General features: G+C 37.2%; 1 protein-coding gene across 1 annotated transcript in view; it reads left to right on the forward strand.

Moving 5' to 3' along the window:
- rer1 (retention in endoplasmic reticulum sorting receptor 1) overlaps window positions 1-21,708 on the forward strand; it is an 87,655-nt gene that overhangs the window by 32,928 nt on the left and 33,019 nt on the right. The window contains exons 3-6 of the mRNA XM_039756115.1: window positions 7,381-7,485; window positions 13,914-14,013; window positions 14,397-14,475; window positions 20,286-20,421. Coding sequence (XP_039612049.1) covers window positions 7,381-7,485; window positions 13,914-14,013; window positions 14,397-14,475; window positions 20,286-20,421 — 420 coding nt within the window. The remainder of the gene's footprint in view (window positions 1-7,380; window positions 7,486-13,913; window positions 14,014-14,396; window positions 14,476-20,285; window positions 20,422-21,708) is intronic.

Consider the following 21,708-nt stretch of genomic DNA (forward strand, 5'->3'; position numbering starts at 1 on the left):
TCATAATTATTGACTGAAAATAGTCCAAAAATAGGTTACAGTGCTCAACCGAGAAATATGAATTTTTACCAGCAGGTTGACAAAGTCTGTTAACTGTATTAAAAAGAAATCTAGGGCAACAAGTATCAATGTCAATAAGAGAGGAATAATACTTTGAACGTGCAGTGGATAAGGCACATCTGTATTCCTTCAGATGTTCGGTGTAAGCCAGGGCGTGAACAGCCAGACCTGTCTTCTTTCAGAGCCTTTCCAAGCGGCAACCAGATTGTTTCTTGGTACGCAATTCTGCTGTAAACCATGGAAATGACCGAGTAGCAGGAACATTCAAGGTTTTAACAGGTGCATAATGATCCAAAATTTGTGAAAATGTGGAATTATCTATTTATATAAAATTCTTTTCGCGTTTCAAATGGAAATTACATATGACCACACGAAACGGAAAATACGTTTGAACACAGAACAGATTATAATACAGGAACTAATCACTTCGTTTGTGGACATCATTTTTATATTGTCTTTATGAATTGTTATTATTTGTGTGAGAGTTACTTTACTGATATTGAAAAGAAGTAAACACAACCACGCCGACCTATCCCATAGAAGTGTGCCCCGCGTCGCCCTCTCCCAGCCCTCCTCTCTGGACTCCAGTGCTGAGCTGTTCGCCTCCAGACGCGTTCTGACAGAGAAGTTTTATTTATTCGTCCACGTGACTGTCGCGGAAACTGCCACATTATAACTTTTTTGTAATTGGCAGTACTTGATAGTAGAAGAGATGAGGAAAACAGCTTTGCGTCTTTCTACTTTTTAACTGCACCAAGCTGTAAACAATGTGAAGATGACACTGCCTTCAGCGGCGAGGGTCGTGAGAACAAAGTGGACGCTGGGTCCGTGGAATGTCGGGCTGCTGTGCTGGGTCAAGTGCTTCGCAGTTTTGGGTGGCGTCCTCTCTTCTCGCACTGTTTGTGACACTTCGAGTGCCCCGTCGGCTCCTGGGAGAGTGGAAATCATTGCGAATGAGTGTGATCGGCGCCATCGAAGCAAAACTCTCTTTGTAAACTGAGCTTCACGACTACTTACTGTCCCTTAAGGTGAGTTCAGGTCACTAAAACCCTGCAACATTCAAGGTTGCTTTTGTGATAAATTATTTTAAGAAGATGGAGGGTTTACATCTAAGAAGATGTACCGACCTCTTCATGTTAAGTTTTGGACTTGGGAATTGTTTGGACTTCCTGCCCGTTAAGCACATTTCTCAGAATAATTTTTCTATTAGATCACAGGCACGTAGTGCAAGGTTGTCAGGCAGAAATTTGCAGGATCGCATAGAAAATGTAATTTCTATACCATTGTGGTCGTGTAGCGCCTTTCCCAAGGGATCTGCTACCGAGAAATGATTCAAATACATTTAAGCTGCTGTTAGTGCTACTTACCTGTTGTGTTATAGCACCTTTAAAATGTACTTTACCCGAAAGCACTCCAGTACTGCTCAATGTATCTTTACTTCTTACATGTTAATGTTTTACTGTTTAATAATTTATATACTACATTTTATTTTTTTCCCTTGCACTCCGTGAGCGAAGCCACTGGGTAATCAGCTAGTATAGAGACAAAATCTGTATAGGGCAAGACAACCCAGAAACATCGTGGAGACAGGAAGCACCAACAGATGTAGAGAAGGATAACTGATCAATGTTCTTGATATTACAATAGGTTATTTTTGATTTTAGACTTATTTTAGGGAGGGGATAAGTGAAGTTAAATTCAATCAGATTGTGATCGGAGATACCAATAGCAGTACTGGATGTACAGACATTCTGAAGGACTATTAGCATGGGTTGAAAAACCAACATGCTGCACAAAACTGAAACAATCTAGTACTGAACGTAGCTCACAAGCAGATGGACAGTCAGAATCCAGATGAATATTAAGGTCACCAAGTAAAAAAACAGCAGCAGACATGCCACAGACAAGAGTGATTATTTCATAAAGTTCAGAGAAAAAATCAAGCTGAAGCTTAGGAGGTCTGTAGATTAATGTTAAGCAAAGCCTTTCCAGTGATTTTAACAACCAGGTATTCAAAGGACGTAATGTTGTGAAAATCAACAGTGGTTGAGTGTTTAAAAAGTCACTTTAACATGTCAATGGACAGAGATTGTTAACATTAACAGAAAGTGTAGTTGGTTTACAAAAAATATTTACTATGTATTCCTTTTCTAAGACATGTTCAGTGCAATACAACTTTTGACAAGCACCTCTGGATATTTTGCTAAGTCTAAATGCCTCTTTGGATGGTTGAAAATATGTTGCCAAACTTTTAGTTTAAGTTGTTTGCAAAATTTGTTCAATAAAAAGGTTCTATATTTTGACTGCATCTGTCATGCAATGTGATTCCTTCTCTTCATTAGTGCCACCCCCTTGAAAACTATCACTTTATGGGGCCATGCAAACCTGTATTAACACTTGTGTGCACATTAAAATGTTTGTTTGTATAATGTACAATTCTCATTATAGTAGAATAGGTTATTCTTAACCACATTTTCCACTGCAATTACTGCAGTAGGCTGGCTAACATCCACTCATGCATGGGAAAAAAATACCATGAAACCGGTATACTTTTGAAAAATACAGTGATATAGAATTTTGGTCATACCGCCCAGCACTATGGTTTGCTATGTACTGAACAAGTAGAGAGCAGCTGTACGCTTAGCAGCACTAAATAGACTGCACTGACACTGATAACAGAGACGTCACTTCCTGACTCCCTTTTTCTGATATCTGACAGGCTGGTTCCAGTAGACTTTATTTTTTATTTTATCAATCCTCCTCTTGCCCGTCCACCTCTCCATACTCCTTGCTGCTGTATTAAGCTGCTTCTCCCCCGCTATTACCATGCACACCCCCCTCTCGAAGCCCACCTCCCCATGCTCTTTGCTTGTGAACTCCGCTCCGCCTCGTCCCCGCTATTAGCTTTAGCATCGAGTGATCGGAATGATCCTGCTTCTAAAATATTGCCCACCTGCCCGCTCATCCCTTGCCATCTGTGCAGATCATTAGATCTGCCTGTGCCTGTAGATTTGCAGCTGTCATCTCACAATGTCATGCAAGATGACAGCTGGGTGCTCAACTGAATTAGTCCAGCAGAGCGCCTGACTAAAAGACGCTAGGGAGAACACTGCAGTTCCATCTGTTGACAAAGTAAGTACACCCTTGGTTCTAGAACCTAATTTTCAAACCTTTGGTGAACAGTTGTAGGAAATGCTTGCTCGAAGTTGTTTATGCTAGTGTCTGACATTGATTAGAAGAAGGTTTTCTCCACTTCCCAATGCACAATCCTTTCACATGTGCAATGTTTCAATGCTGTCTTGCATTCACAGTCTGTTTAAAACGCATTTCTTCTAGCTACAGTGGTCAGACAACTGTATCTTTGCCTCATCTGTCCAGGGTACATTGTCCCAGAAGGCCTGATCTCTGCCTAGGTGTTTATAATTTGTCCAGCCTTTTAATAATAGTAGACTAATGTTTTTTGACATCAACAATGGCTAGTGCTACCTATAGTTCCCATGATGAAATTCTGGGGTTTTTTCAGCATCTTGTATTCTGCTGTCAAGCTGAGCTTGTCTGGGGTGGATTGGCCTGGGTGGGTTGGCAGTTGTTTGAAATCCACTTGTAGATGATCTTCGGGGCAGTAGATTTACAATTGTTTGAAGATGTTTTTAAATCCCTTCCCAGACTGACTGGCATCTATAGCCATCTTCCTGATCAATTTAAGAGAGCTCTTTCAAACTAGACATAGTGATAAAGCACAGTTTAACAACAAAGAGCAAACCAAACTAAATACTTGAGATTTAAATAACAGGTTCCATCAAGATCCTCTTTAATGATGTTCTACTCATTTATGCCTGATATGGTGCACCTGATTCTAATTTTAGGTATTTGAGGTAGTGATAAATGTATGGGTGTACTTACTTTTTCCGTATGAGAAATTTGCGTTCATGTTTCATGTTTGTTTTAGTTACACATTGGACCACAAATGAAAATGTGGCAGTGGACTTCAGAATATAAACGTGGTATAATGTTTTTTATTTCACTTTTATCTAGAGAATGTTTAAATGAACATCAAATCTTGATATGTCCACACATATTAAAAAAGAAAAAAACATTACATTGAGTTTATTTGCTTTTTCATATGACTATACGCTCAACAAAAAGTGTATTTAATTTTATTTACGATAGGATGTCTAGAATTTATAAAACACGCCTGAATTGTTTGTGTTAACACAGAACTGTAATAAAAAAACACTACAGAGACAAAGACTGCATTTACCAGTTTATCTCATCCAGTTTCATCGTAAAAAATGTGGAGCAGTATAAAAAAGTGGAAAATGCGGGTAATCACGGATTTAAACTAAGTGTCCTCTAATGATGACATTTTCTGATAAAGAATAATAAAGCAGTTCACACAGAAAACCACACTTGTATTTTCATCATTTGCACAAACAATTTAGAAAGGAGAACTCTTATTTCCTAAACCACCTATTAAAGTGAAGTTTGATTTGTAGTGTGACATTAGACTCAAACTGAGAATATGAAATTTACATGAAAAACCACTGTTGAAGATCATTTTATTTCATTTGTCTTTGAAAACAAATAAGTTGCATCTTTTTTTAATAAAATGTGTATACAAGTTTCAAATTCCATTACAATGAACTGCCATGGACCTGAAAAATATTTTGTTGTAATGAGATTCTGTATTTGTTGCTATAATGCTTTCTTTAACTTGCATCCAGGCGTCTGCAATCATTTTAATAGCTTCTTTCACGTTAATTTTAATCTTCTCCTGTCTACAAGTTATGCTGACGAGAATTTTTCTCAGCATTTCCTTGCGATAATACACTTTCAATCTGTGAATGATACCCAAATCCAATGGCTGAAGCACTGTTGTGCAATTGGGTGGTAGGAATTCAATGCAAACATCTAAATGCGAAAGCATGTTGTGGGCAGCACAGTTATCAATCAGAAGCCGAATCATCCTTTTCTTCTTCATATTGTGAGGTTTCTGAACTCTTTTGGGATCCCCAACCAGCCACCCACCCAATTGGAACGTCACACTGAAGTGGGTCCCGATTTGTGATTGCCGAGTCTGTGGAATATTGTTTGTTCGTTGCTGGGGCAGGGCAACAGCAGGCTCACAGTGCTGCAGTGAAGCACCACAGAAGCGAATCCTAAAAGATCAGGGTCACGCAATAAGTCCCTGTCTTACACCCCAAAACATGAGGCAAAACCAGCTTTATTCAGCTTAAAACAGGAACAGCACGGTTATTTATTATAGCGGGATCTGCCACTCTCCTATAAATGGACACAGCAGTCAGGCAGTGGCTAAGTAATCCTGTTCCCTGTATTTACAATGTTCCTTGCATCACCCATTGAGTTTGCTTTGGTGGAGAGACACAGCATAGCTGTGAGCCTGCTGTTTCCCTGACAACAGATAAACAGTCTTCCACAGACTCAGTAATCACAATTTGGGACGCTTTTCGCCATGTTGTCCATTTGGGGGAGGTCCCAAGATAGTTTACAGACCTCACATTTTCTTGAATGAGTGCTGCATTAATAGGAATGTTTCTTGAACGAGCATCACTTAACCACATAAAAATGGCTTTTTTGACGTCTTCAAATGCAGCAATTCGCATACATTTGCAACCTGAGATTTTTCTTCTTTTTTTTGCTCAGTCTTTCAAGAAAGATGACAGTGTTGATGGCGAAATTTCCGAATTCACTGGCAACATATTTTTTTCTTTTTGCTGCAATCGAGAGCTGCAAAAATTCAAAGTTTTTTTTTTTCTAATATGAACTGTTATTGTTTTTTCGTGTCTGCCGTTTCTATAGTAGGGTGACGATGAGTTAAATTCCAGTGGATGTTTTTCAAATGTTGACGAGCAATAAGCAATAGGTATCACTGAAAACCACAAAAAGCAAACACAGCAAAAAAAAAAAAAAAAAGTACTTTACTAGCTAAGTTCGCAGAAAGAAAAATTTTTTTTAACAGTGTTTCTGTTTGGGGATCATTATGCACAACTGAGCTGTGACCATAGAACTAACTTCTCTGTGGATGATTCATTCAGGCATTTTCAAGATCTTTTGTGCACTTCGTTGTAACGAAAGTATCTGCTGAATGTACTTCGTAGTAACAAGATTTCTATAGACTCATGTCATATGGGGAAACTGTTGGGACCATAAAAATACTTCATTGCAATGAAAATTTAATTCTAAAGATATTCTTTGTAACAGAATTTTATCTGTATTTTTATTTGTGATTACAATATTAAACACCAAATTTACAGCTGATATGACCAGCAGAAAAACTATCTTGTAAGCAGGACACCAGGAAGACTTTTTTAGATGCAGTTATCAAACTGGGTTATGTTGTACAATCTTTTGTGTCAGTTTAAGCTTCCTGGCTGTCTTTTGTAAACATTTGAAACTCCATTATACTTAAACAAGTCACATTTAAGTCTTTCCTTATAGGCTTTGACTTATTTTTTTGACACCATGTATATATATTTGTCATAAATTCATACTTTATCTTACAAACTGCAAAAGATGAAAATACATTGAATGATCAATCAGACATCATAGGTGAATGAAGCAATTATATTTATGAATGAATGAAATTGTGAATGAAACAATTATGAAGCAATTATAACTTCCTCACACTTTGATAAATTTGTGATTTAAAAACAAGTTATAAAATTAAAATGTTTGGACAAAGCAAAATGAAATAGTTCAGTGAAGGTAGACATGCTCCCCAATAATTTACACAGTATAAGGAAAATTGCAAAACCAATGATGACATCACAGTTTCATATTCTTTTTTTTATATTTTAAAATATGGGATCTGCCTGGTTTGCTTGGTTGTCTATCAAACCTTCCCCCTTTCAGTGACATAGAAACCAAACCAGGGTTTATAGGGTTTCCTTTTCAAGAGGCATGCCACCATCTGCCTAACCTTTAACTCTGCTTGGGAAATTATGAGCTTCTTTGCATTTATTTAGAAACTAAAGCAAATTATTTGTGACACATTTTGATTCTGCCACCACTTTGTCTAATTTTATAGCCTGAATGCTTCCTGTTGCCAGCCCAAAACATGTATAAAAGTTAAAATTTGTATGTGGTTTGTGCATTCCTCAAGCCAGGTATATTGATATGTAATCCATGCTTATACAGAGAATATGTTGCAAGTGTCAGATGTCAAGAGATATTGTGGCAGAGGGATGGCATGGTAGAACAGAAGTGCAAAAGTAACTAAATAAAACCAAGGAGTTATAGTATTGGTTGTTGAATTATCCTCAACCTCTTTTTTGTTTGTTTGTTTTTTTTCTCTTCTAGGTTTACCAGTCCTGGCTGGACAAATCCACACCTTTTGCTGTATTGCGATGGGTGGTTACTTTAGGTTTGACACTAATCTACATGATTCGAGTCTACTTGCTGCAGGTAAGTTAATTCATTTTTTCACTTTTTCTTAAATACTAGAAATTCTGGTAATTTGTATAGAGTGCACCTTGTGGTGAAATGTGAAAGGATGAGTACAATAATATGCCTAAAGAAGAAGGGCTATAATATATCTGAATATGCTGTGGGTATCCCAGACATAGGGATATTTTTTTTTTTTGGTAAGTTAATTGACTATTTGTATAAAAAAAAAATAATTTTAAGATATGTAGAGGGATGTACATTCATAATAGTTTGGTAAATAATCTACTTTCAGTTCTGTTGCATACTTCAAATAAAGTTATAAGTATCAAATTGTCAAATTCATTTCATTAGGGTTTGAATAATCTCTTTTACCATTATGGTCTTTTCTACCTTTCATTTTGAATAGTATATATTGTAGCTTTGGGCACATTTTCTGTCATGCCATAAGCAAATTGGTGGGTTTTGGTAGATTTTATTATCCCGGAATGAAATTTGTTTGCACCAGGAATGTACAAACAATATGTTCCACAGATACAGTATCATATGAGATGAAAAGCATGTTTGGAACAAAAAAAGGCTAAAATCAAACTTGGTTTTGAATCACATTCTAATCAGACCTTTTGCTTCACACTTTGTCTTTTATATATTTTCAGTGATTTGGAGATTGTAAGATAACACTGATGTGGCACTGACGCAGTGAGTTAGAACAAGTAACCACAAACACACAGGTGCATTTCTTAGGCAGTGACTCTGTCACATAGGTTTGAGCAAAGTCTGACAAAATAAATTGTTACTAGCTGACTCCTGCCTTAGCATATGGCAGTGTAAGAATAGGAACGGAAAATGTTGAGAAAGGAATTCAGAAATCAAGAAGAAAGAAACTCTTCTTGAAAGACGCAGTTGTGAATAGGTGTTTTGCTGGAGACGACATATGAGTCGAAAGATCTAATCTCGGAAAGAACTTGAATTTCAGCTTCACCGCCATAAACTCTAGATGTTGCCATGTATTGATAGTACTCCTGACTTATTGTGATAACTTGACTTGCTTTGGAAAGAACAACAGGAAGAACGTCTCCAAATCTGTCCAAATGTGATGCAATGAAATCTACTGCCCTATGTCGTAGTGAGAGTGCATGCCTTCGTTAACCATTTGTTGACAAGAAATAACCCACTGATAGGAACAGGCAGTTGCCAGATCCTGGAATACAGATGATGTTGTACAAAAACCCGTTGATAGAGAAGATACTGTCGTTCATTTTACAACAAAGGCTTAGGAAACAACTGTTACAGTATAACGAAAATAGCAAGGAGTGAAACCAATGCCAATGGTCGAGAGAGTACCTTCCTGTAGCAGGCTACGGAAAAGACTCCCGGGCGCAGACATGGCCGAAGTGAAAGGTCACGCGGTCAGGCTTGATATCCATAGACATATATAGATAGATGCCGCATTCACTGTGTTGCCCAGTCAACATGGTATGCCAGCGCGTCCGCCCTGTTGCAAGTGGCAAAAGTGCCATTTATACTAATACAGGTAGACGTGGAAACCGGGTTTTCTGATGAAAAAACAATAACATTTAAAACAGTATCGTTTACATACAACAGATTTTGGCGAATTGTTTAAATGCAAGTATTTATATCCATTTATACACTAATAATGGCAATTATTAAATAATAACTAGGCTCACCCACCTTTTAAGGCGACTGACTTTTAAGTTGACCACTTCTTAAGGCAATTCAATATGTAGATCAATTTGATATTTTATACAAACTCATTAATTTGGTTATATTGCATTTGAGCGGTATTACTTTAATACTCGTAGTTTCTGTTATTTTTGTGATGTAATTTAAACTTTTTTTCTATATTGAGTTTGCGCTTTTGAACCCCACTGATGTTTACTACGTGGTGAGGCATTTGTACTCCATCAACATTAATTATTTCCAGAGACATAATTTTGTCTATTTTTCCAGCGCATCACGCACAAAAGCAAGGGAACGATGGGAGCACCAGAACTCTGCTCACATCATGTCGCTTCGTACCGCAAGCTGCAAGTAGTAAGTCTGTGATAAGCGGAATACCGCTACACTTTCCACTCACGGGACAGAAGGACAATCCCGACCACTTTTATATAGTAAGAAAGAAGAAGATATCGCACAGTATGGAGTAGAAAATCATATTTTACCTGGAAAGACGAAACTACAAATCCCATCATGCATTGCAAAATGGACGGGGTGTGTTTGAAACTCCGCGCCTGCGTAGCACTCACAGGACGGAAGGACAATCCCGACCGCTTTTATATAGAAGAATAATTATTATTATTAAATAATTCCTCCCATATATGTAACATTTCTCGGACTGCATTCTTCCATCTCCAAAACATTTCTAGACGTCTTGTTCTTATGCAGCACAGTACTGAAGTATTGGTTAATGCCCTAGTCCCCTCACATATTACTGAAATGCTATTTTATCTGGCATCCCACAAAAACTTATCCATCGCTTACAACTTCTTCAAAATTTTGCTGCCATGATAATAACCTGTTCTAAATCCACTAAAAATGTTACACCTATTCTCTCTCAACGTCACTGGCTCCTTGTTAACTAAAGAATACAATACTAAATACTGCTCTTAACATTTAAAGCTCTCCACAACCTCACTGACCTCTTCCAGACTGACACTCCCTCTCGCTCACACAGATCCTCATCTGCAGCTCTACTTTCTGTACCACACATCAAACTCTGTTGTATGGGAGCTTGAGAGTCTCTCGTAGTGCTCCTCAACTCAGGAATTCTCTTCCCTCTCATATACGTCAGCTCGATTCAATAACACATTTTAAAACTGCCCTCAAAACTTATCTTTTCAAACTGGCATACCAATTGTGAATTTTGCACTGTGACTGCCAGTTATCTTCGTTTGTTTGCTAATTATTGCTTTTTGATTTATCATTCCCTTGTTTTAATTTTACTAATATTGTTTAATTTTATTGTAAGGTGACCTTGAGTGCTAAGATTATAAAATGGGATTTTCTAATGGCCAAATATAACCAAAACAATTGTTCATCCTTACCTATGAAATGTAATCCCCTAGGATCTGGTTTGGAGTGTACAGCGGTTTGTACAATCCCAAGCAGCACATTATTCATTACAGTGGACCCTTGACTTACGAACTCAATTCGTTCGCGAGGGCTGGTTGTAATTCAAGACTATTTTTCCCATAAGAAATAATGGAAATACCCATGATGCGCTCCGAACCTCCCACAGCAACACTTACTTAACCTTTTCATAATAAAAAAAGGGTTGTGTAATGCGCATAATTTACCAAAACACCAATAATTTTTCTAATGTACTAACCAAAAAGTTATAAAAAGTGCCTAGCCTACCAGAAACAACAATTTCATACTGTACTCACCATTTAATTTGACATCTTTGCGCTGCAGAAAGGGAGGAGGAGGAGAATGAAACGGAAGGTGGTTATTGTTTAGAAGGAGCCTCCTTATGCAAATCTTTTCTTTGTAAAATTGTCGAGATGGTGGATTTCGACATGCTGTACATATTAGCGAGATCGGTCACGAACTCCACTCTCATATTTCCGCACAATTTCCTTCTTTGTTTCGATTGTGATCGCTGTTTCTCAAGTTAATAATGACAGTAGTCGAACACTCAGTTCAAAGCTGGCCGTGTTGTAAACTGCTGTAATAATACACTCCAAAGCAAGCCGGTGCTGACTCAGCCTGATGACATCATCATGTGCCGCGCCAGCCCGCTAGCTAACATCCCTTAACAGTCGCTTTCTTTACCGTCGTTACCTTCTCTTCCTTAGCAATTATGCGTCTTGCTTGCCATGGTCTTAGTGAATTATATATATCGATAAATCACTGCACTGACCGAAATTATGTCCACAAACGCATGTATCTGGGCTCCGACTGACGCTTTCGAACGCTCGGCTGTTTGTTTACAATTGTACAAGCGGATACATGTGACCGCATTCGGGTCAACGCAAGATGTTGGTTGTAAATCAAAACAAAAATTTTGGTCGTAAATCAAGTTGTTCGCATGTCAGGCCGGTTGTATGTCAAGGGTCGACTGTACTTCACTGTGCAGCAGTGCCACTCGCAATATGGCGGTGACGTTGACGTACCATGCTGCTGGTCATGCGGCGTCTAGTAATTCTATGTCTATGTCGATATCGGGCGGTGACGTGACACCAATGGGGTCATGAGAGAGGAGTGGGGAATGCAGTAGTCCGAAGGAGGAATAGGACTCAAGAAATGCGGTGTGGGGGTGTATGGGAGGCCGCAGGCAGTGTGGGGAAGGGTTTAGAAGAGGATGAATAGGAATTGAGAAATTCCGTGTGGGTGGGACCGGGTTTGAAGAGGAAGCAGGATGAACCAGAAGAGAAATATATATAAGAGATATAAATGAATGAAATGTTAAGCCAGCTGTGAAAACTAAAAATGTTTATATAACTAAATGTACTGGTAGTTCAAAATGTAGAATTCAGCATGATCGCTGTGGTTTGTAATTAAAAATCATCTCATTTTGTAAACCACTTAATCCGGACCAAGGTTGCGATGGGGATGAAAACTATTGCAGCTAGTGTAAAGTTGATTTTAAAAAGTACAGCTAAATAACTTGACTGCAGTGCAAAGATTCCTAAGTGAAAGAAAACCAAATAAAGTTCACATATAAAGAAAAGTGAACTTCTAGTGAACAGCAGTGCGAATGTCAGATTGACAAACTTTAAAATAAAAGGATTCAGATTTGCATGATGATTTAACGATGCAACATGGTGCAATTCTACTTTGCTGGTTCAGTTTTTAGAAATTGCTTATTTTCAGTGATACTATGCATTCACCTCTTACCTATTACTCTCAATATCCTTGTTAGTTTTCTCCTGGTAATTCAGTCTTTTTCTCATATTACAAAAAGTATGTACTACATTAAACATTTATTCTAATTTGGGCGAGTGTAGATGTGATCTTTAACTGGATAATGGATACAGAAGATTAACCATGAGAGCTTCCTGCGAAAAGCTTATCTAAATTTTAAAATGTTATATAGCACACAAGGTAACCAAAACACAAAAGAGAACATTCGGAAGAAGTTGTACTTTTTTTTTTTTTTCTTTCAGTGTGTCTGGCTGGTACTTTGAACTTGTTGGAGCAGGTTTTTCATGGATTAGTATTTTTTGCCATTGTTCAAAAGGGGAATTTTGCATATCATTGCAAAAAACTTAACTTTCATGATGCATTTGTAACACTTCTATAGAATGACCAGGACCTCAGTTTTTATTCCTGTTGTCCATATTTGTTGTGGTTTATCTTAGCTCTGTTATAAGTGAAATACGATTCAAAATTATACTGTATGAATTGTGTGTATTTAAAAAAAATACATATCAAAAATGAATCTGTGCTACATTCGGGGAACATGGTGGTGCAATGGTTAGTACTGGTGACCTACCCAATGCTGCAGGGATAGGCTTCAGTCCATCGTAAACTAGGATTAAGAAGGTATAGAAAATGCTTGGATCAATACTAAGCTGTATATGTAGAGACTAAATTAAACAGTAAATTTGCATGGCCCATTATTAGGTCAATTAAAGATTCAATGTGTTGTGTTTCATTTAGTGCTACTTTTTTAGCTATATGTGTCTGCCATTTTTGTCAGCAGCTCTTTTTAAAAAAGTAAAGTAAAAGCAATCCAAATGACTTTGTTGAAATGTATAGTGATGACAGCTGAAAAATTCGAATCCTAGGACAAATTGAAAATATTATATGTCTGGTTTTCTCTTTAGAAAATTGAGTAATTTGAGATTATATTTAGTTTTATAAAATAATAAACGAGGATTGGATTATGGGACAGTCTTGATTGAATTTACATGCTGTATGGACTTTCACTATTATTTACAGATACATAGTTGTAACTTCTGGTGATGTGCCTCCTTAGTTGCAATACAGTCTATCTCAGCCTATCCAGAACAAGCCAAAACTGATGATTTTGCTGGCTGTGGCATAGTGTTCAGCCATTCAGAAAATGAATACTTTTGACCAACAAGAGGCGTCATGAAGCCTTAAATATATTTTTAAAAACTGAAAGAGCTCTGTCAAGATTTGATAATCTCCTCAAGCTGCACACAAATATCCTAGGCCCACTGGGAAATAGTCTTGCATAAATTATTATTTCTGAATATTCTGCAAATCCCAGAGGGTGACTGCTAAGTAGCTCCCTGTAGGCTTAACTTGCCAGAAAAGAGCTAAATATTCACTCACAGATTACCAGAAGTGATAGCAGGAATCCCCTTAGTGACAGTGTGGTTTCAAATTAAAATTGAAAAAGGAACAAAGCACTTTAATTTCAGAGTGGTTTTTGCCCTTAGAGTTTACTTTTTATTTAATAAGAATGGAACTATTATTTAAATAATCATGTCTTTGTTTTATGTCTTTCTTTTCAGGGATGGTATATTGTAACATATGCACTTGGGATCTACCATCTTAATCTCTTCATTGCTTTTCTCTCACCGAAAGTGGACCCATCTTTAATGGAAGACATGGGTAAATCCGTTTGCTTTGATACAGACTCAGAATATCTTTACACTGATTGTCATCCCCGAGTGCAGTTTAAGTAGCTTAATATAATCTCTAGCTGAAAAAAAGACTTAATAATAGTCAGACTTTATGTCTTTCTTTTTTTTAATTCAGTGTGGTGCTTCCCATCATGCTAAGAATTTACTATCTCATTTCAGTTAGAGCATCATCACAAGTACACTTCCTGCATCTCATCATGGCTTATGGCAGTTTCTATTTGACAGCTGCCCTCAAACTTGTTTCTGTTAATTGTATCGTTATTTGGAGTTGTATTTTCCCTTTTTGATCCTTTTCATTTGTCTAACCTGTCTGTCAATTAACTTGATATTTTCTTTCTGGCTTCTCTCTAGATGATGGCCCTTCATTACCAACAAAACAGAATGAAGAATTCAGACCATTCATTAGAAGGTTACCAGAGTTCAAATTCTGGTAGGTTTATTCAGAATCTGCAGGTAACACACCTGCCTTGCAAAATGTATTCAGAAACAGAGTTAATTTTATTCAAAGATTTGCAAATGTCTTAACATGTTGGTTGACATAGAAGGCAGATTGAGGGGGAGGGGCGTTCAGGGAGCATATGAGTGGGTATTTAAGTTGTCATATTCTATAGTTAGAGAGGGGCACCTGAAATTTTATGCAGAATTTGGATAGAATTTCTGCAGCAGATAATGGCATACTTAGTCAATCCATTCATTTCCTAACACACTTTTGAAGTTCACGGTTTCTTGGATCCAGTATCCATTCTGGAAGCATTGAATGCAAAGTAGAAATCAGTTTCAAATGGGAAGCCAGTACTAAATTTTACACATCCCGGTAAATTTAGTTGATACCTATGTATTCAGTTGTCATTGAGTCAATGTTTAGTAGAAGCACCATTTCACTGAAATCATAATGTATTTATTATTATAATGCGACTGTGCTAGCTTTGCGTATCAGGACACTGCAGATTTTGTCCATTTGTTTCTTTAGAATTGCTCAGGAATCCCCAGGTTTGAGCTGTTTAGAAAGAGCAAATAAACATCTACAACATATTCTCAATTGGACTGATTTTTCTGTTTTTGAGAAATTTTTAGAACATTGTCCTTTTCTGGCATTTAGTTTATCTTGCGTCATTTCTAAGTTTGGAAAATGTATTTTCTTCTAGGGCCTATATAAACTTTTTAAGACCTTTTTCTTTATGTTCTCAATTTACAAATTGTTTAGGTCTTAACACTGAAAAGCAACCCTAGCACATAATAATTACATCAGCAGGGTTTGTGGCTGCAGGCTGACTTGAAGTGTTAGACTTGTGCTAAACGTATCACTTAAAACTGAGGCTAAAATGGTTCATTTTAAGCTCCTACTGAATCTCTCTCTCTCTCTTTTTTCTCCATATTTCTTTTGGTAAACTCTAGGGGAGGTATGATATTTCTCAATGGTGTCCTTTTTACTATTTTTTCATGATGCCGGTTTCTGCGAAGCACCTGGGCTGTTGTTGTAAGCATATAGTCTGCCTCTAATGACTATAAATCCCTTAATGTTATTGCAGACCTCTTAGTAGTTTTTCACTTTATCAAGTAGAATCCTTCTCTGATAAGCATCTACACAGGTTCATAGGTTCAGGTGCTAAATTCTTTTAAGTACATCAAGCTTTGAGAGGTATACCATTAAACTAAAGCATCTAAATCAGCAAGTCAGAGGCCCCACATACTCAAATGACGGTTGGAGTTCCCTTTAGCTTAATTGAATAAGCTGCTTTTTGATTCAGAGATTCAGAGTTTGCAGCCAGCCTCACAGCCTGTGTCAGGATGCGAAATAGATAGTGACACGGCCCAAAGTGATCTCTCGTGTAATAGAGTCGCTTCTGTTAACACTAGAATTACCAGAGCCTATGAAAAAACTCGTAAATCCGTCCCACCTTAAATCCCTTCGTACCTCTCCATCAACGTCTTTTGTCTTCTAAATGTGTTGATAAGTCCAAGCAGCATGCAGCCTGCTATACCATCCCCCCACCACCTAAGAACGGGCAAGAAGTTCTCCCAGTTCCTGCCTTGATTGATTATCTGTGAGTAAGCTACCCAGAATTGTAAGGTAGAAAAAAACACATCGTTAAAACAGAAATGTTTTTCATGTTTTAGTAATAAATAAAAAAAAAATGTAGACATGAACTGTATAATGTGTAAAGGCTGATGGCCAAATATTAAATAAACACTTTCACAAAAGGTGCAAGTATAATATGACAGCTTCCATGGTGTAGCGGTAAGATCCGCTAACTTATAATCCGGATGTCGTGAGTTGGAAACCGGTTCCGCAGTGAATTTACCGTTTTGAGTAGTGACCTGCTCTTATTATTAATATTATACAGTAAAAACATACATTTGATTTGTGACTGTAACAGCCGGTGTAAATTTATAGTACTTGTAAAAGGTAGCGTTTTCTCAGTCACGATCATGAAACAATACATAACCCCTCCCACCCCACCCCCAGATCTGACACTGTTACTTTTTATCTGAAACTAGGAATAACTGTAGATGTGAGTGGTGTTTTGAGACAATGGAACTGGAAATTCTCTGATCTTGAGGGATAAAAGTTGACTCACAAACGGTGGTGAATCTGCCTTCTTCATATCTCAGCGTCACTTGAATTTTTTTATTCAGTTTTATTGAGTGTTCCTGCTCACGCTAGAGAATTATGCACATTATAGTCCATGATGTCAAAACTGCACTGACAGAAAAACAGAGACATAGGTACAGTATATATGATATTTAGAATAACTCATTTTATGACCGGTATAGTACATTTCGGAAAACATTGTGGCACTGATGCAACATAATTCATTTTATTCATATTCATTCACACGCCTTCTTGCGCTTGTTATCAGTGACTGCATTTTTTTTCATTTTTTTTTTTTTTGTTCTTGCCAGTGTCCACTTTTGTGTGCATGGGGTGTTTCTTTTGTAGTCCAGGATATGCAGAGGAAAGAACAGTACAGAGAGGTCAGTTCCACGCTATATGCAATCATCAGATTCAAATGTTAACAGTTCCCACACACCCAAGGACCGTCCTTTCTACGTTTACATGTGTTCCTGTTGCAATGTACACACTTCTCTCTGTGCTGTGGTTAATATTACACTGAAGGGGCTGGGGAAGCGGCGTTCTTGGAACAGAAGCTTGTCGATGTTGCATCCCCTTTTGCTTTATCCATAGCCTTTTCTTGTAAGAAGTGATGACGAAGCTCCTGTGCAAGGTGAGCCATTAACACTCTTCTTTTCTCAGTGGCCCCCGTGCATGGCTTGTACAGTACATGTGCGTTGATTGCCACCAAGTCAAGCGTGTTATAGCACACAGCAACCAGCCTCCTGCGTGCTCCTTCTCACACTGAATAAGCTCACACCTTCTGGTACATGATGTGAATGCAGCACAGGAAAAAAAAAAGAAAGAGACAAATATATGTGACATTTTGAAGAAATCATTTTATGACATGAATAGTACCAATCAGAAAAGATTGTTGCATTAATGCAATATTATTTCAAAACAAACAGCGTCAGATCAGCTGTAAATGTATGGCATTTCTAAAAGTTAGCCTTTTTCAGTCTTATTCTCATGTTCAGTCTTTCCCTGGCCACCCCCCTCAGATTTACGAGTTTTTTCGATGGCTCTGGTAATTCTAGTGTTAAACTACAAACAATAAACAACAATTTTTTAACAAAAAAGGGTTGGGCTTTAGAGCAACTTGGTTGGGAAAACTAGTGTTGGAGAGGAGAATCAGGCGTTTGTAATTAAGTCAGAAGTAAATTGTAGAGTTTTCAGATGTTATAGACCTCTGCCTTGAGATAATAGGTGATAGCTCTGCTTCATCAGCTCAATTTGTATTCCACATAGTACTGTTATGATGCATTGAGTTGCTACTTTTTTCCCATTGCTACATTTTATTTCTTCACTTAGTGTGAGAAGTTTCTATAACTATATTCTGACATCTTGCACTGCTTTATAGAAGTGCAGATGTGCGCAGCTTTTTTTTCTTTCAGCAGCTAGGAAGTAAAGAACCAGGTATGTGGTGTTGGTGCACAAGTGCCTTATCTTGGCATAATATTTTTTGCATTTATGTGTGTGTGTGATGTTTTTTTTTTTTAACCTTGAATAAAAGTACACTTTTTGTACAGTTAATGTAATCTGTATTGCCCCATTAATGTCACTAATGGAGTTTTATTTATGTATCAAGTAATATCACAAAAGTGTACATGTTAAAAATTGGGTTCATACTTGCTAAAAATGGGTTAATACTTGGCTGCTTTCCTTGCCAACTAATGTTATGGTGAAAGAGGGGCATTTTTTTTTAGTGAGGGCATTGGTTTCCATTTAAACAACACTAGATGGGTGCACATTGACACAGTTTTAAAACCCTGAATTTTGTGTGTTTTATTGTTTCCTATGCTTGTTAAATTATTTGGCTGAGGCTGCCATTATATGGATAGGCCCATGTAAGTTAGCTGTTAATTTATCAGACTGTGCCTTTGAACAATCATATTTCTCATCCAGGGAATATACTGGCTGCAGTCTCAGAATCCCAGAGATTTGATCCTAACAGCAATTGCCGGAACAAGTCCATTGCAGGACATTACCACACATTCTCATATAAGTCCAGTTTAGTGCTGCTGATCAGCCTGACCAACATAACTTTTTTTTTTTTTCTTTATTTTATTAATTTTATTACAATCCATACATAGCAATCAAGTTTTTCCAAAAAAAAGAATTATGTTAAGAACAGATCGATCCCCACCCCTGAGAGAGAGAGCAAGCCAAACGGTGTAAGATTTAAGGTTTGTAAACATACCTAAGTTAATAAATTCTCTGTGCTTTATAAACTTATTTTAAAATATTACTGGTTAGATCCTGCCATGTTTTGAAAAAAGTCTGTACAGATCCTCTGAGTATTTGATTTTTTCCAATTTCAAATAATATAACACATCGGTTTCCCACTGACTTAAAAGAGGAGAGTTTGGGTTCTTCCAGTTTATCAGAATAAGTCTGCGTGCCAAGAGTGTAGTAAATGCAATCACAAGTTGTTTGTCCTTCTCCACTTTAAGCCCCTCTGGAAGAACCCCAAACAAAACACAGCTGTTAATGGGTTAGGAGGGATTGTGAGTCCAAGGCTGTCTGAAAGGTAATTAAAAATTTTTGTCCAGAATAATGTTAATTTGGTGCAGGCCCAGAACATGTGACCCAGTGAGGCTGGGGCTTGGTTGCAACGTTCACAGGTTGGATCCTGCCCTGGAAACATTTTGGAGGGTTTTAGTCGAGACAGATGTGCTCGATATATAATTTTGAGTTGTATAATTGTATGCTTTGCGCATATGGAGCTCGAGTGAATTCTCTGCATTGCTACTTTCCACTCCTTTTCTGATGTATTAATTGAGAGATCTTTTTCCCAGTGTCCTCTTGGATCTTTGAAAGGAAGGGATTGTAAAATGATTTTATATATTGTAGAGATGGAGTCTAATTCCTTAAAATTGAACAATATTTTTTCCGGCGTGGATGAGGGTGCAAGATGAGGAAAATCTGGAAGGTTCTGTTTAACAAAGTTCCTGATTTGAAGATAGTGAAAGAAATGTGTAGCTGGAATGTTAAATTTGGAATGTAATTGTTCATAGGATGCAAAGACGTTGTCTATATAAAGATCTCTAAGCAAGTTAATTCCAATTTTTTTCCAGATATTAAAAACTGTATATGTTTGTGAAGGTTGAAAGAGGTGGTTCTCTTGCAGGGGTGCCACAGATAGAAGCTTCTCCGTCTTAAAATGCTTTCTACATTGGTTCCAGATTCTAAGTGAGTGGAGCACAATTGGGTTATTAGTGTATTGCCGATAACGTGTGTTTATTGGAGGGCAGAGCAAGGAATACAAAGAAGTACTGCAGGATTTTACTTCTATTGCTGTCCAAGCCTGTGTATGTTCTTCTATTTGTGTCCAGGTTCTTATCGCCTGTATATTTGCCACCCAGTAATAAAACTGGAAGTTAGGTAGAGCCATGCCGCCTTCTGCCTTTTGTTTTTGTAGGGTCCAACATAACATTGATGTCAGTGGCGTACAGAAACACCTGGGAAAAATGCCATACAGACATGGGTAGAATGTGAAGGCACCTCACAGAAAGTAATTGGACAAGCATTAAAGGCCAATATTAAGTTTGTAACATTGCAATATATACAAGATATGTTTTCATTATGCTAATCATACCTTTCATTGTGTGTATTATTTTACCTAGGCATTCTGCAACCAAGGGGATCGTCATTGCTATGATTTGCACATTTTTTGAAGCCTTCAATGTGCCGGTTTTCTGGCCAATTCTTGTCATGTATTTTATCATGCTTTTCTGCATCACAATGAAGAGGCAGATTAAGGTATGCAAATGATACTTGATTATTTTTTATAAACAACTAGACAGATTAAATTTGTTAACTCAGAATTTTTACCACATAGAAGCTGCAATCTTTCATAAAGTGTTGGGGGTTAGATCACATGAACTTCACTTTTTTATTTTGTGAGCTGGGTAGGTGATAGACAATTCTTCACTGAATAAACCAAACCTGCTTATGTTTTTAACATAAGGATTATGAATATATGCATGTATATACAGATGCAGAAACAGAACAAATTTAAGATAAATTGGTTACTTTCTCTATTTCCCTGATCAATAAGTCACAAATAAATTAATTACATTTTTGAATTTTACTTCTTTTCTAAAGAATTACCCAAGAAAACATACTTTGTAGTCAATTGGTCAGTTAAATGGGTAAATCGTCATCTGGTTTACATGTTTGTTGGTGCATATGCTTGTTGGCTGTAGGTAGCATTTTTTCTATAGCTCAAACTTATGGAAGTGTTAAGTATGTGTGATATTATATAGCTTAAAACTGCTGAGTTTTAAAAAAATAATTTATTATGCTCATGAGTTTTAGCCTTTCTATTAAATTTGGAATAGTTTTATAAAAGTTAAAGATATGTCAGACACACAGATTATTTCTTTTCCCTTAAGTAATACAAACAGCCAGCAATATTTGTTGTCTTTACCTTAGTTACAAAGTTGCAAAAAGTATAAGCCTCCGAGTAAAAGATAAAAGATCTACTTATACTTGGTCTATGTCAAGGTCCTGTTGTCTGATTTAATCTTGAGGTCTTCAGGGCTCAAACGAAGATTTCAAAAGTCCAATGTTTTGTGCTATGTTGTCCAGGTCTACCAGTTTAGTAACCTCTCACTGCATTAAACTGGTATTGCATCACATAACATTTCCTATTATTTTTCAGAACTTGATTTCATTTACATAATCATAAGCAGCAAGTTGTAGACATTTGCAGCAAATGCCAATCACCTTGAGTTGTGTATTATGTTACTGTTACCCTCAGCACCTTGATTATAGTGCTCCTAACATGAAACTGCAGCTCTCTGTAACTTACTACAGCAAAGTTAAACTGTTTTGATTTTTCTCAAATCACAAGTTGTAGGGATGGTCTCTTGTGTCTGTGAGAGTTAATAGCCAATGGGCATTTAGTCATAAATACAACGCATCATTTGCTCACAAACAGGAAGAATAATGGTAACATCAACGAAAGAAGAAAATTCAAAGCTTTATACTATGTAAACAGTAGTCTTTTCCCACCGCAGGAACTCTGTTTTCAGGAACCAATGA

This window comes from Polypterus senegalus, chromosome 6 (assembly GCF_016835505.1).
Source record: "Polypterus senegalus isolate Bchr_013 chromosome 6, ASM1683550v1, whole genome shotgun sequence".
Classification (NCBI taxonomy): Eukaryota; Metazoa; Chordata; class Cladistia; order Polypteriformes; family Polypteridae; genus Polypterus; species Polypterus senegalus.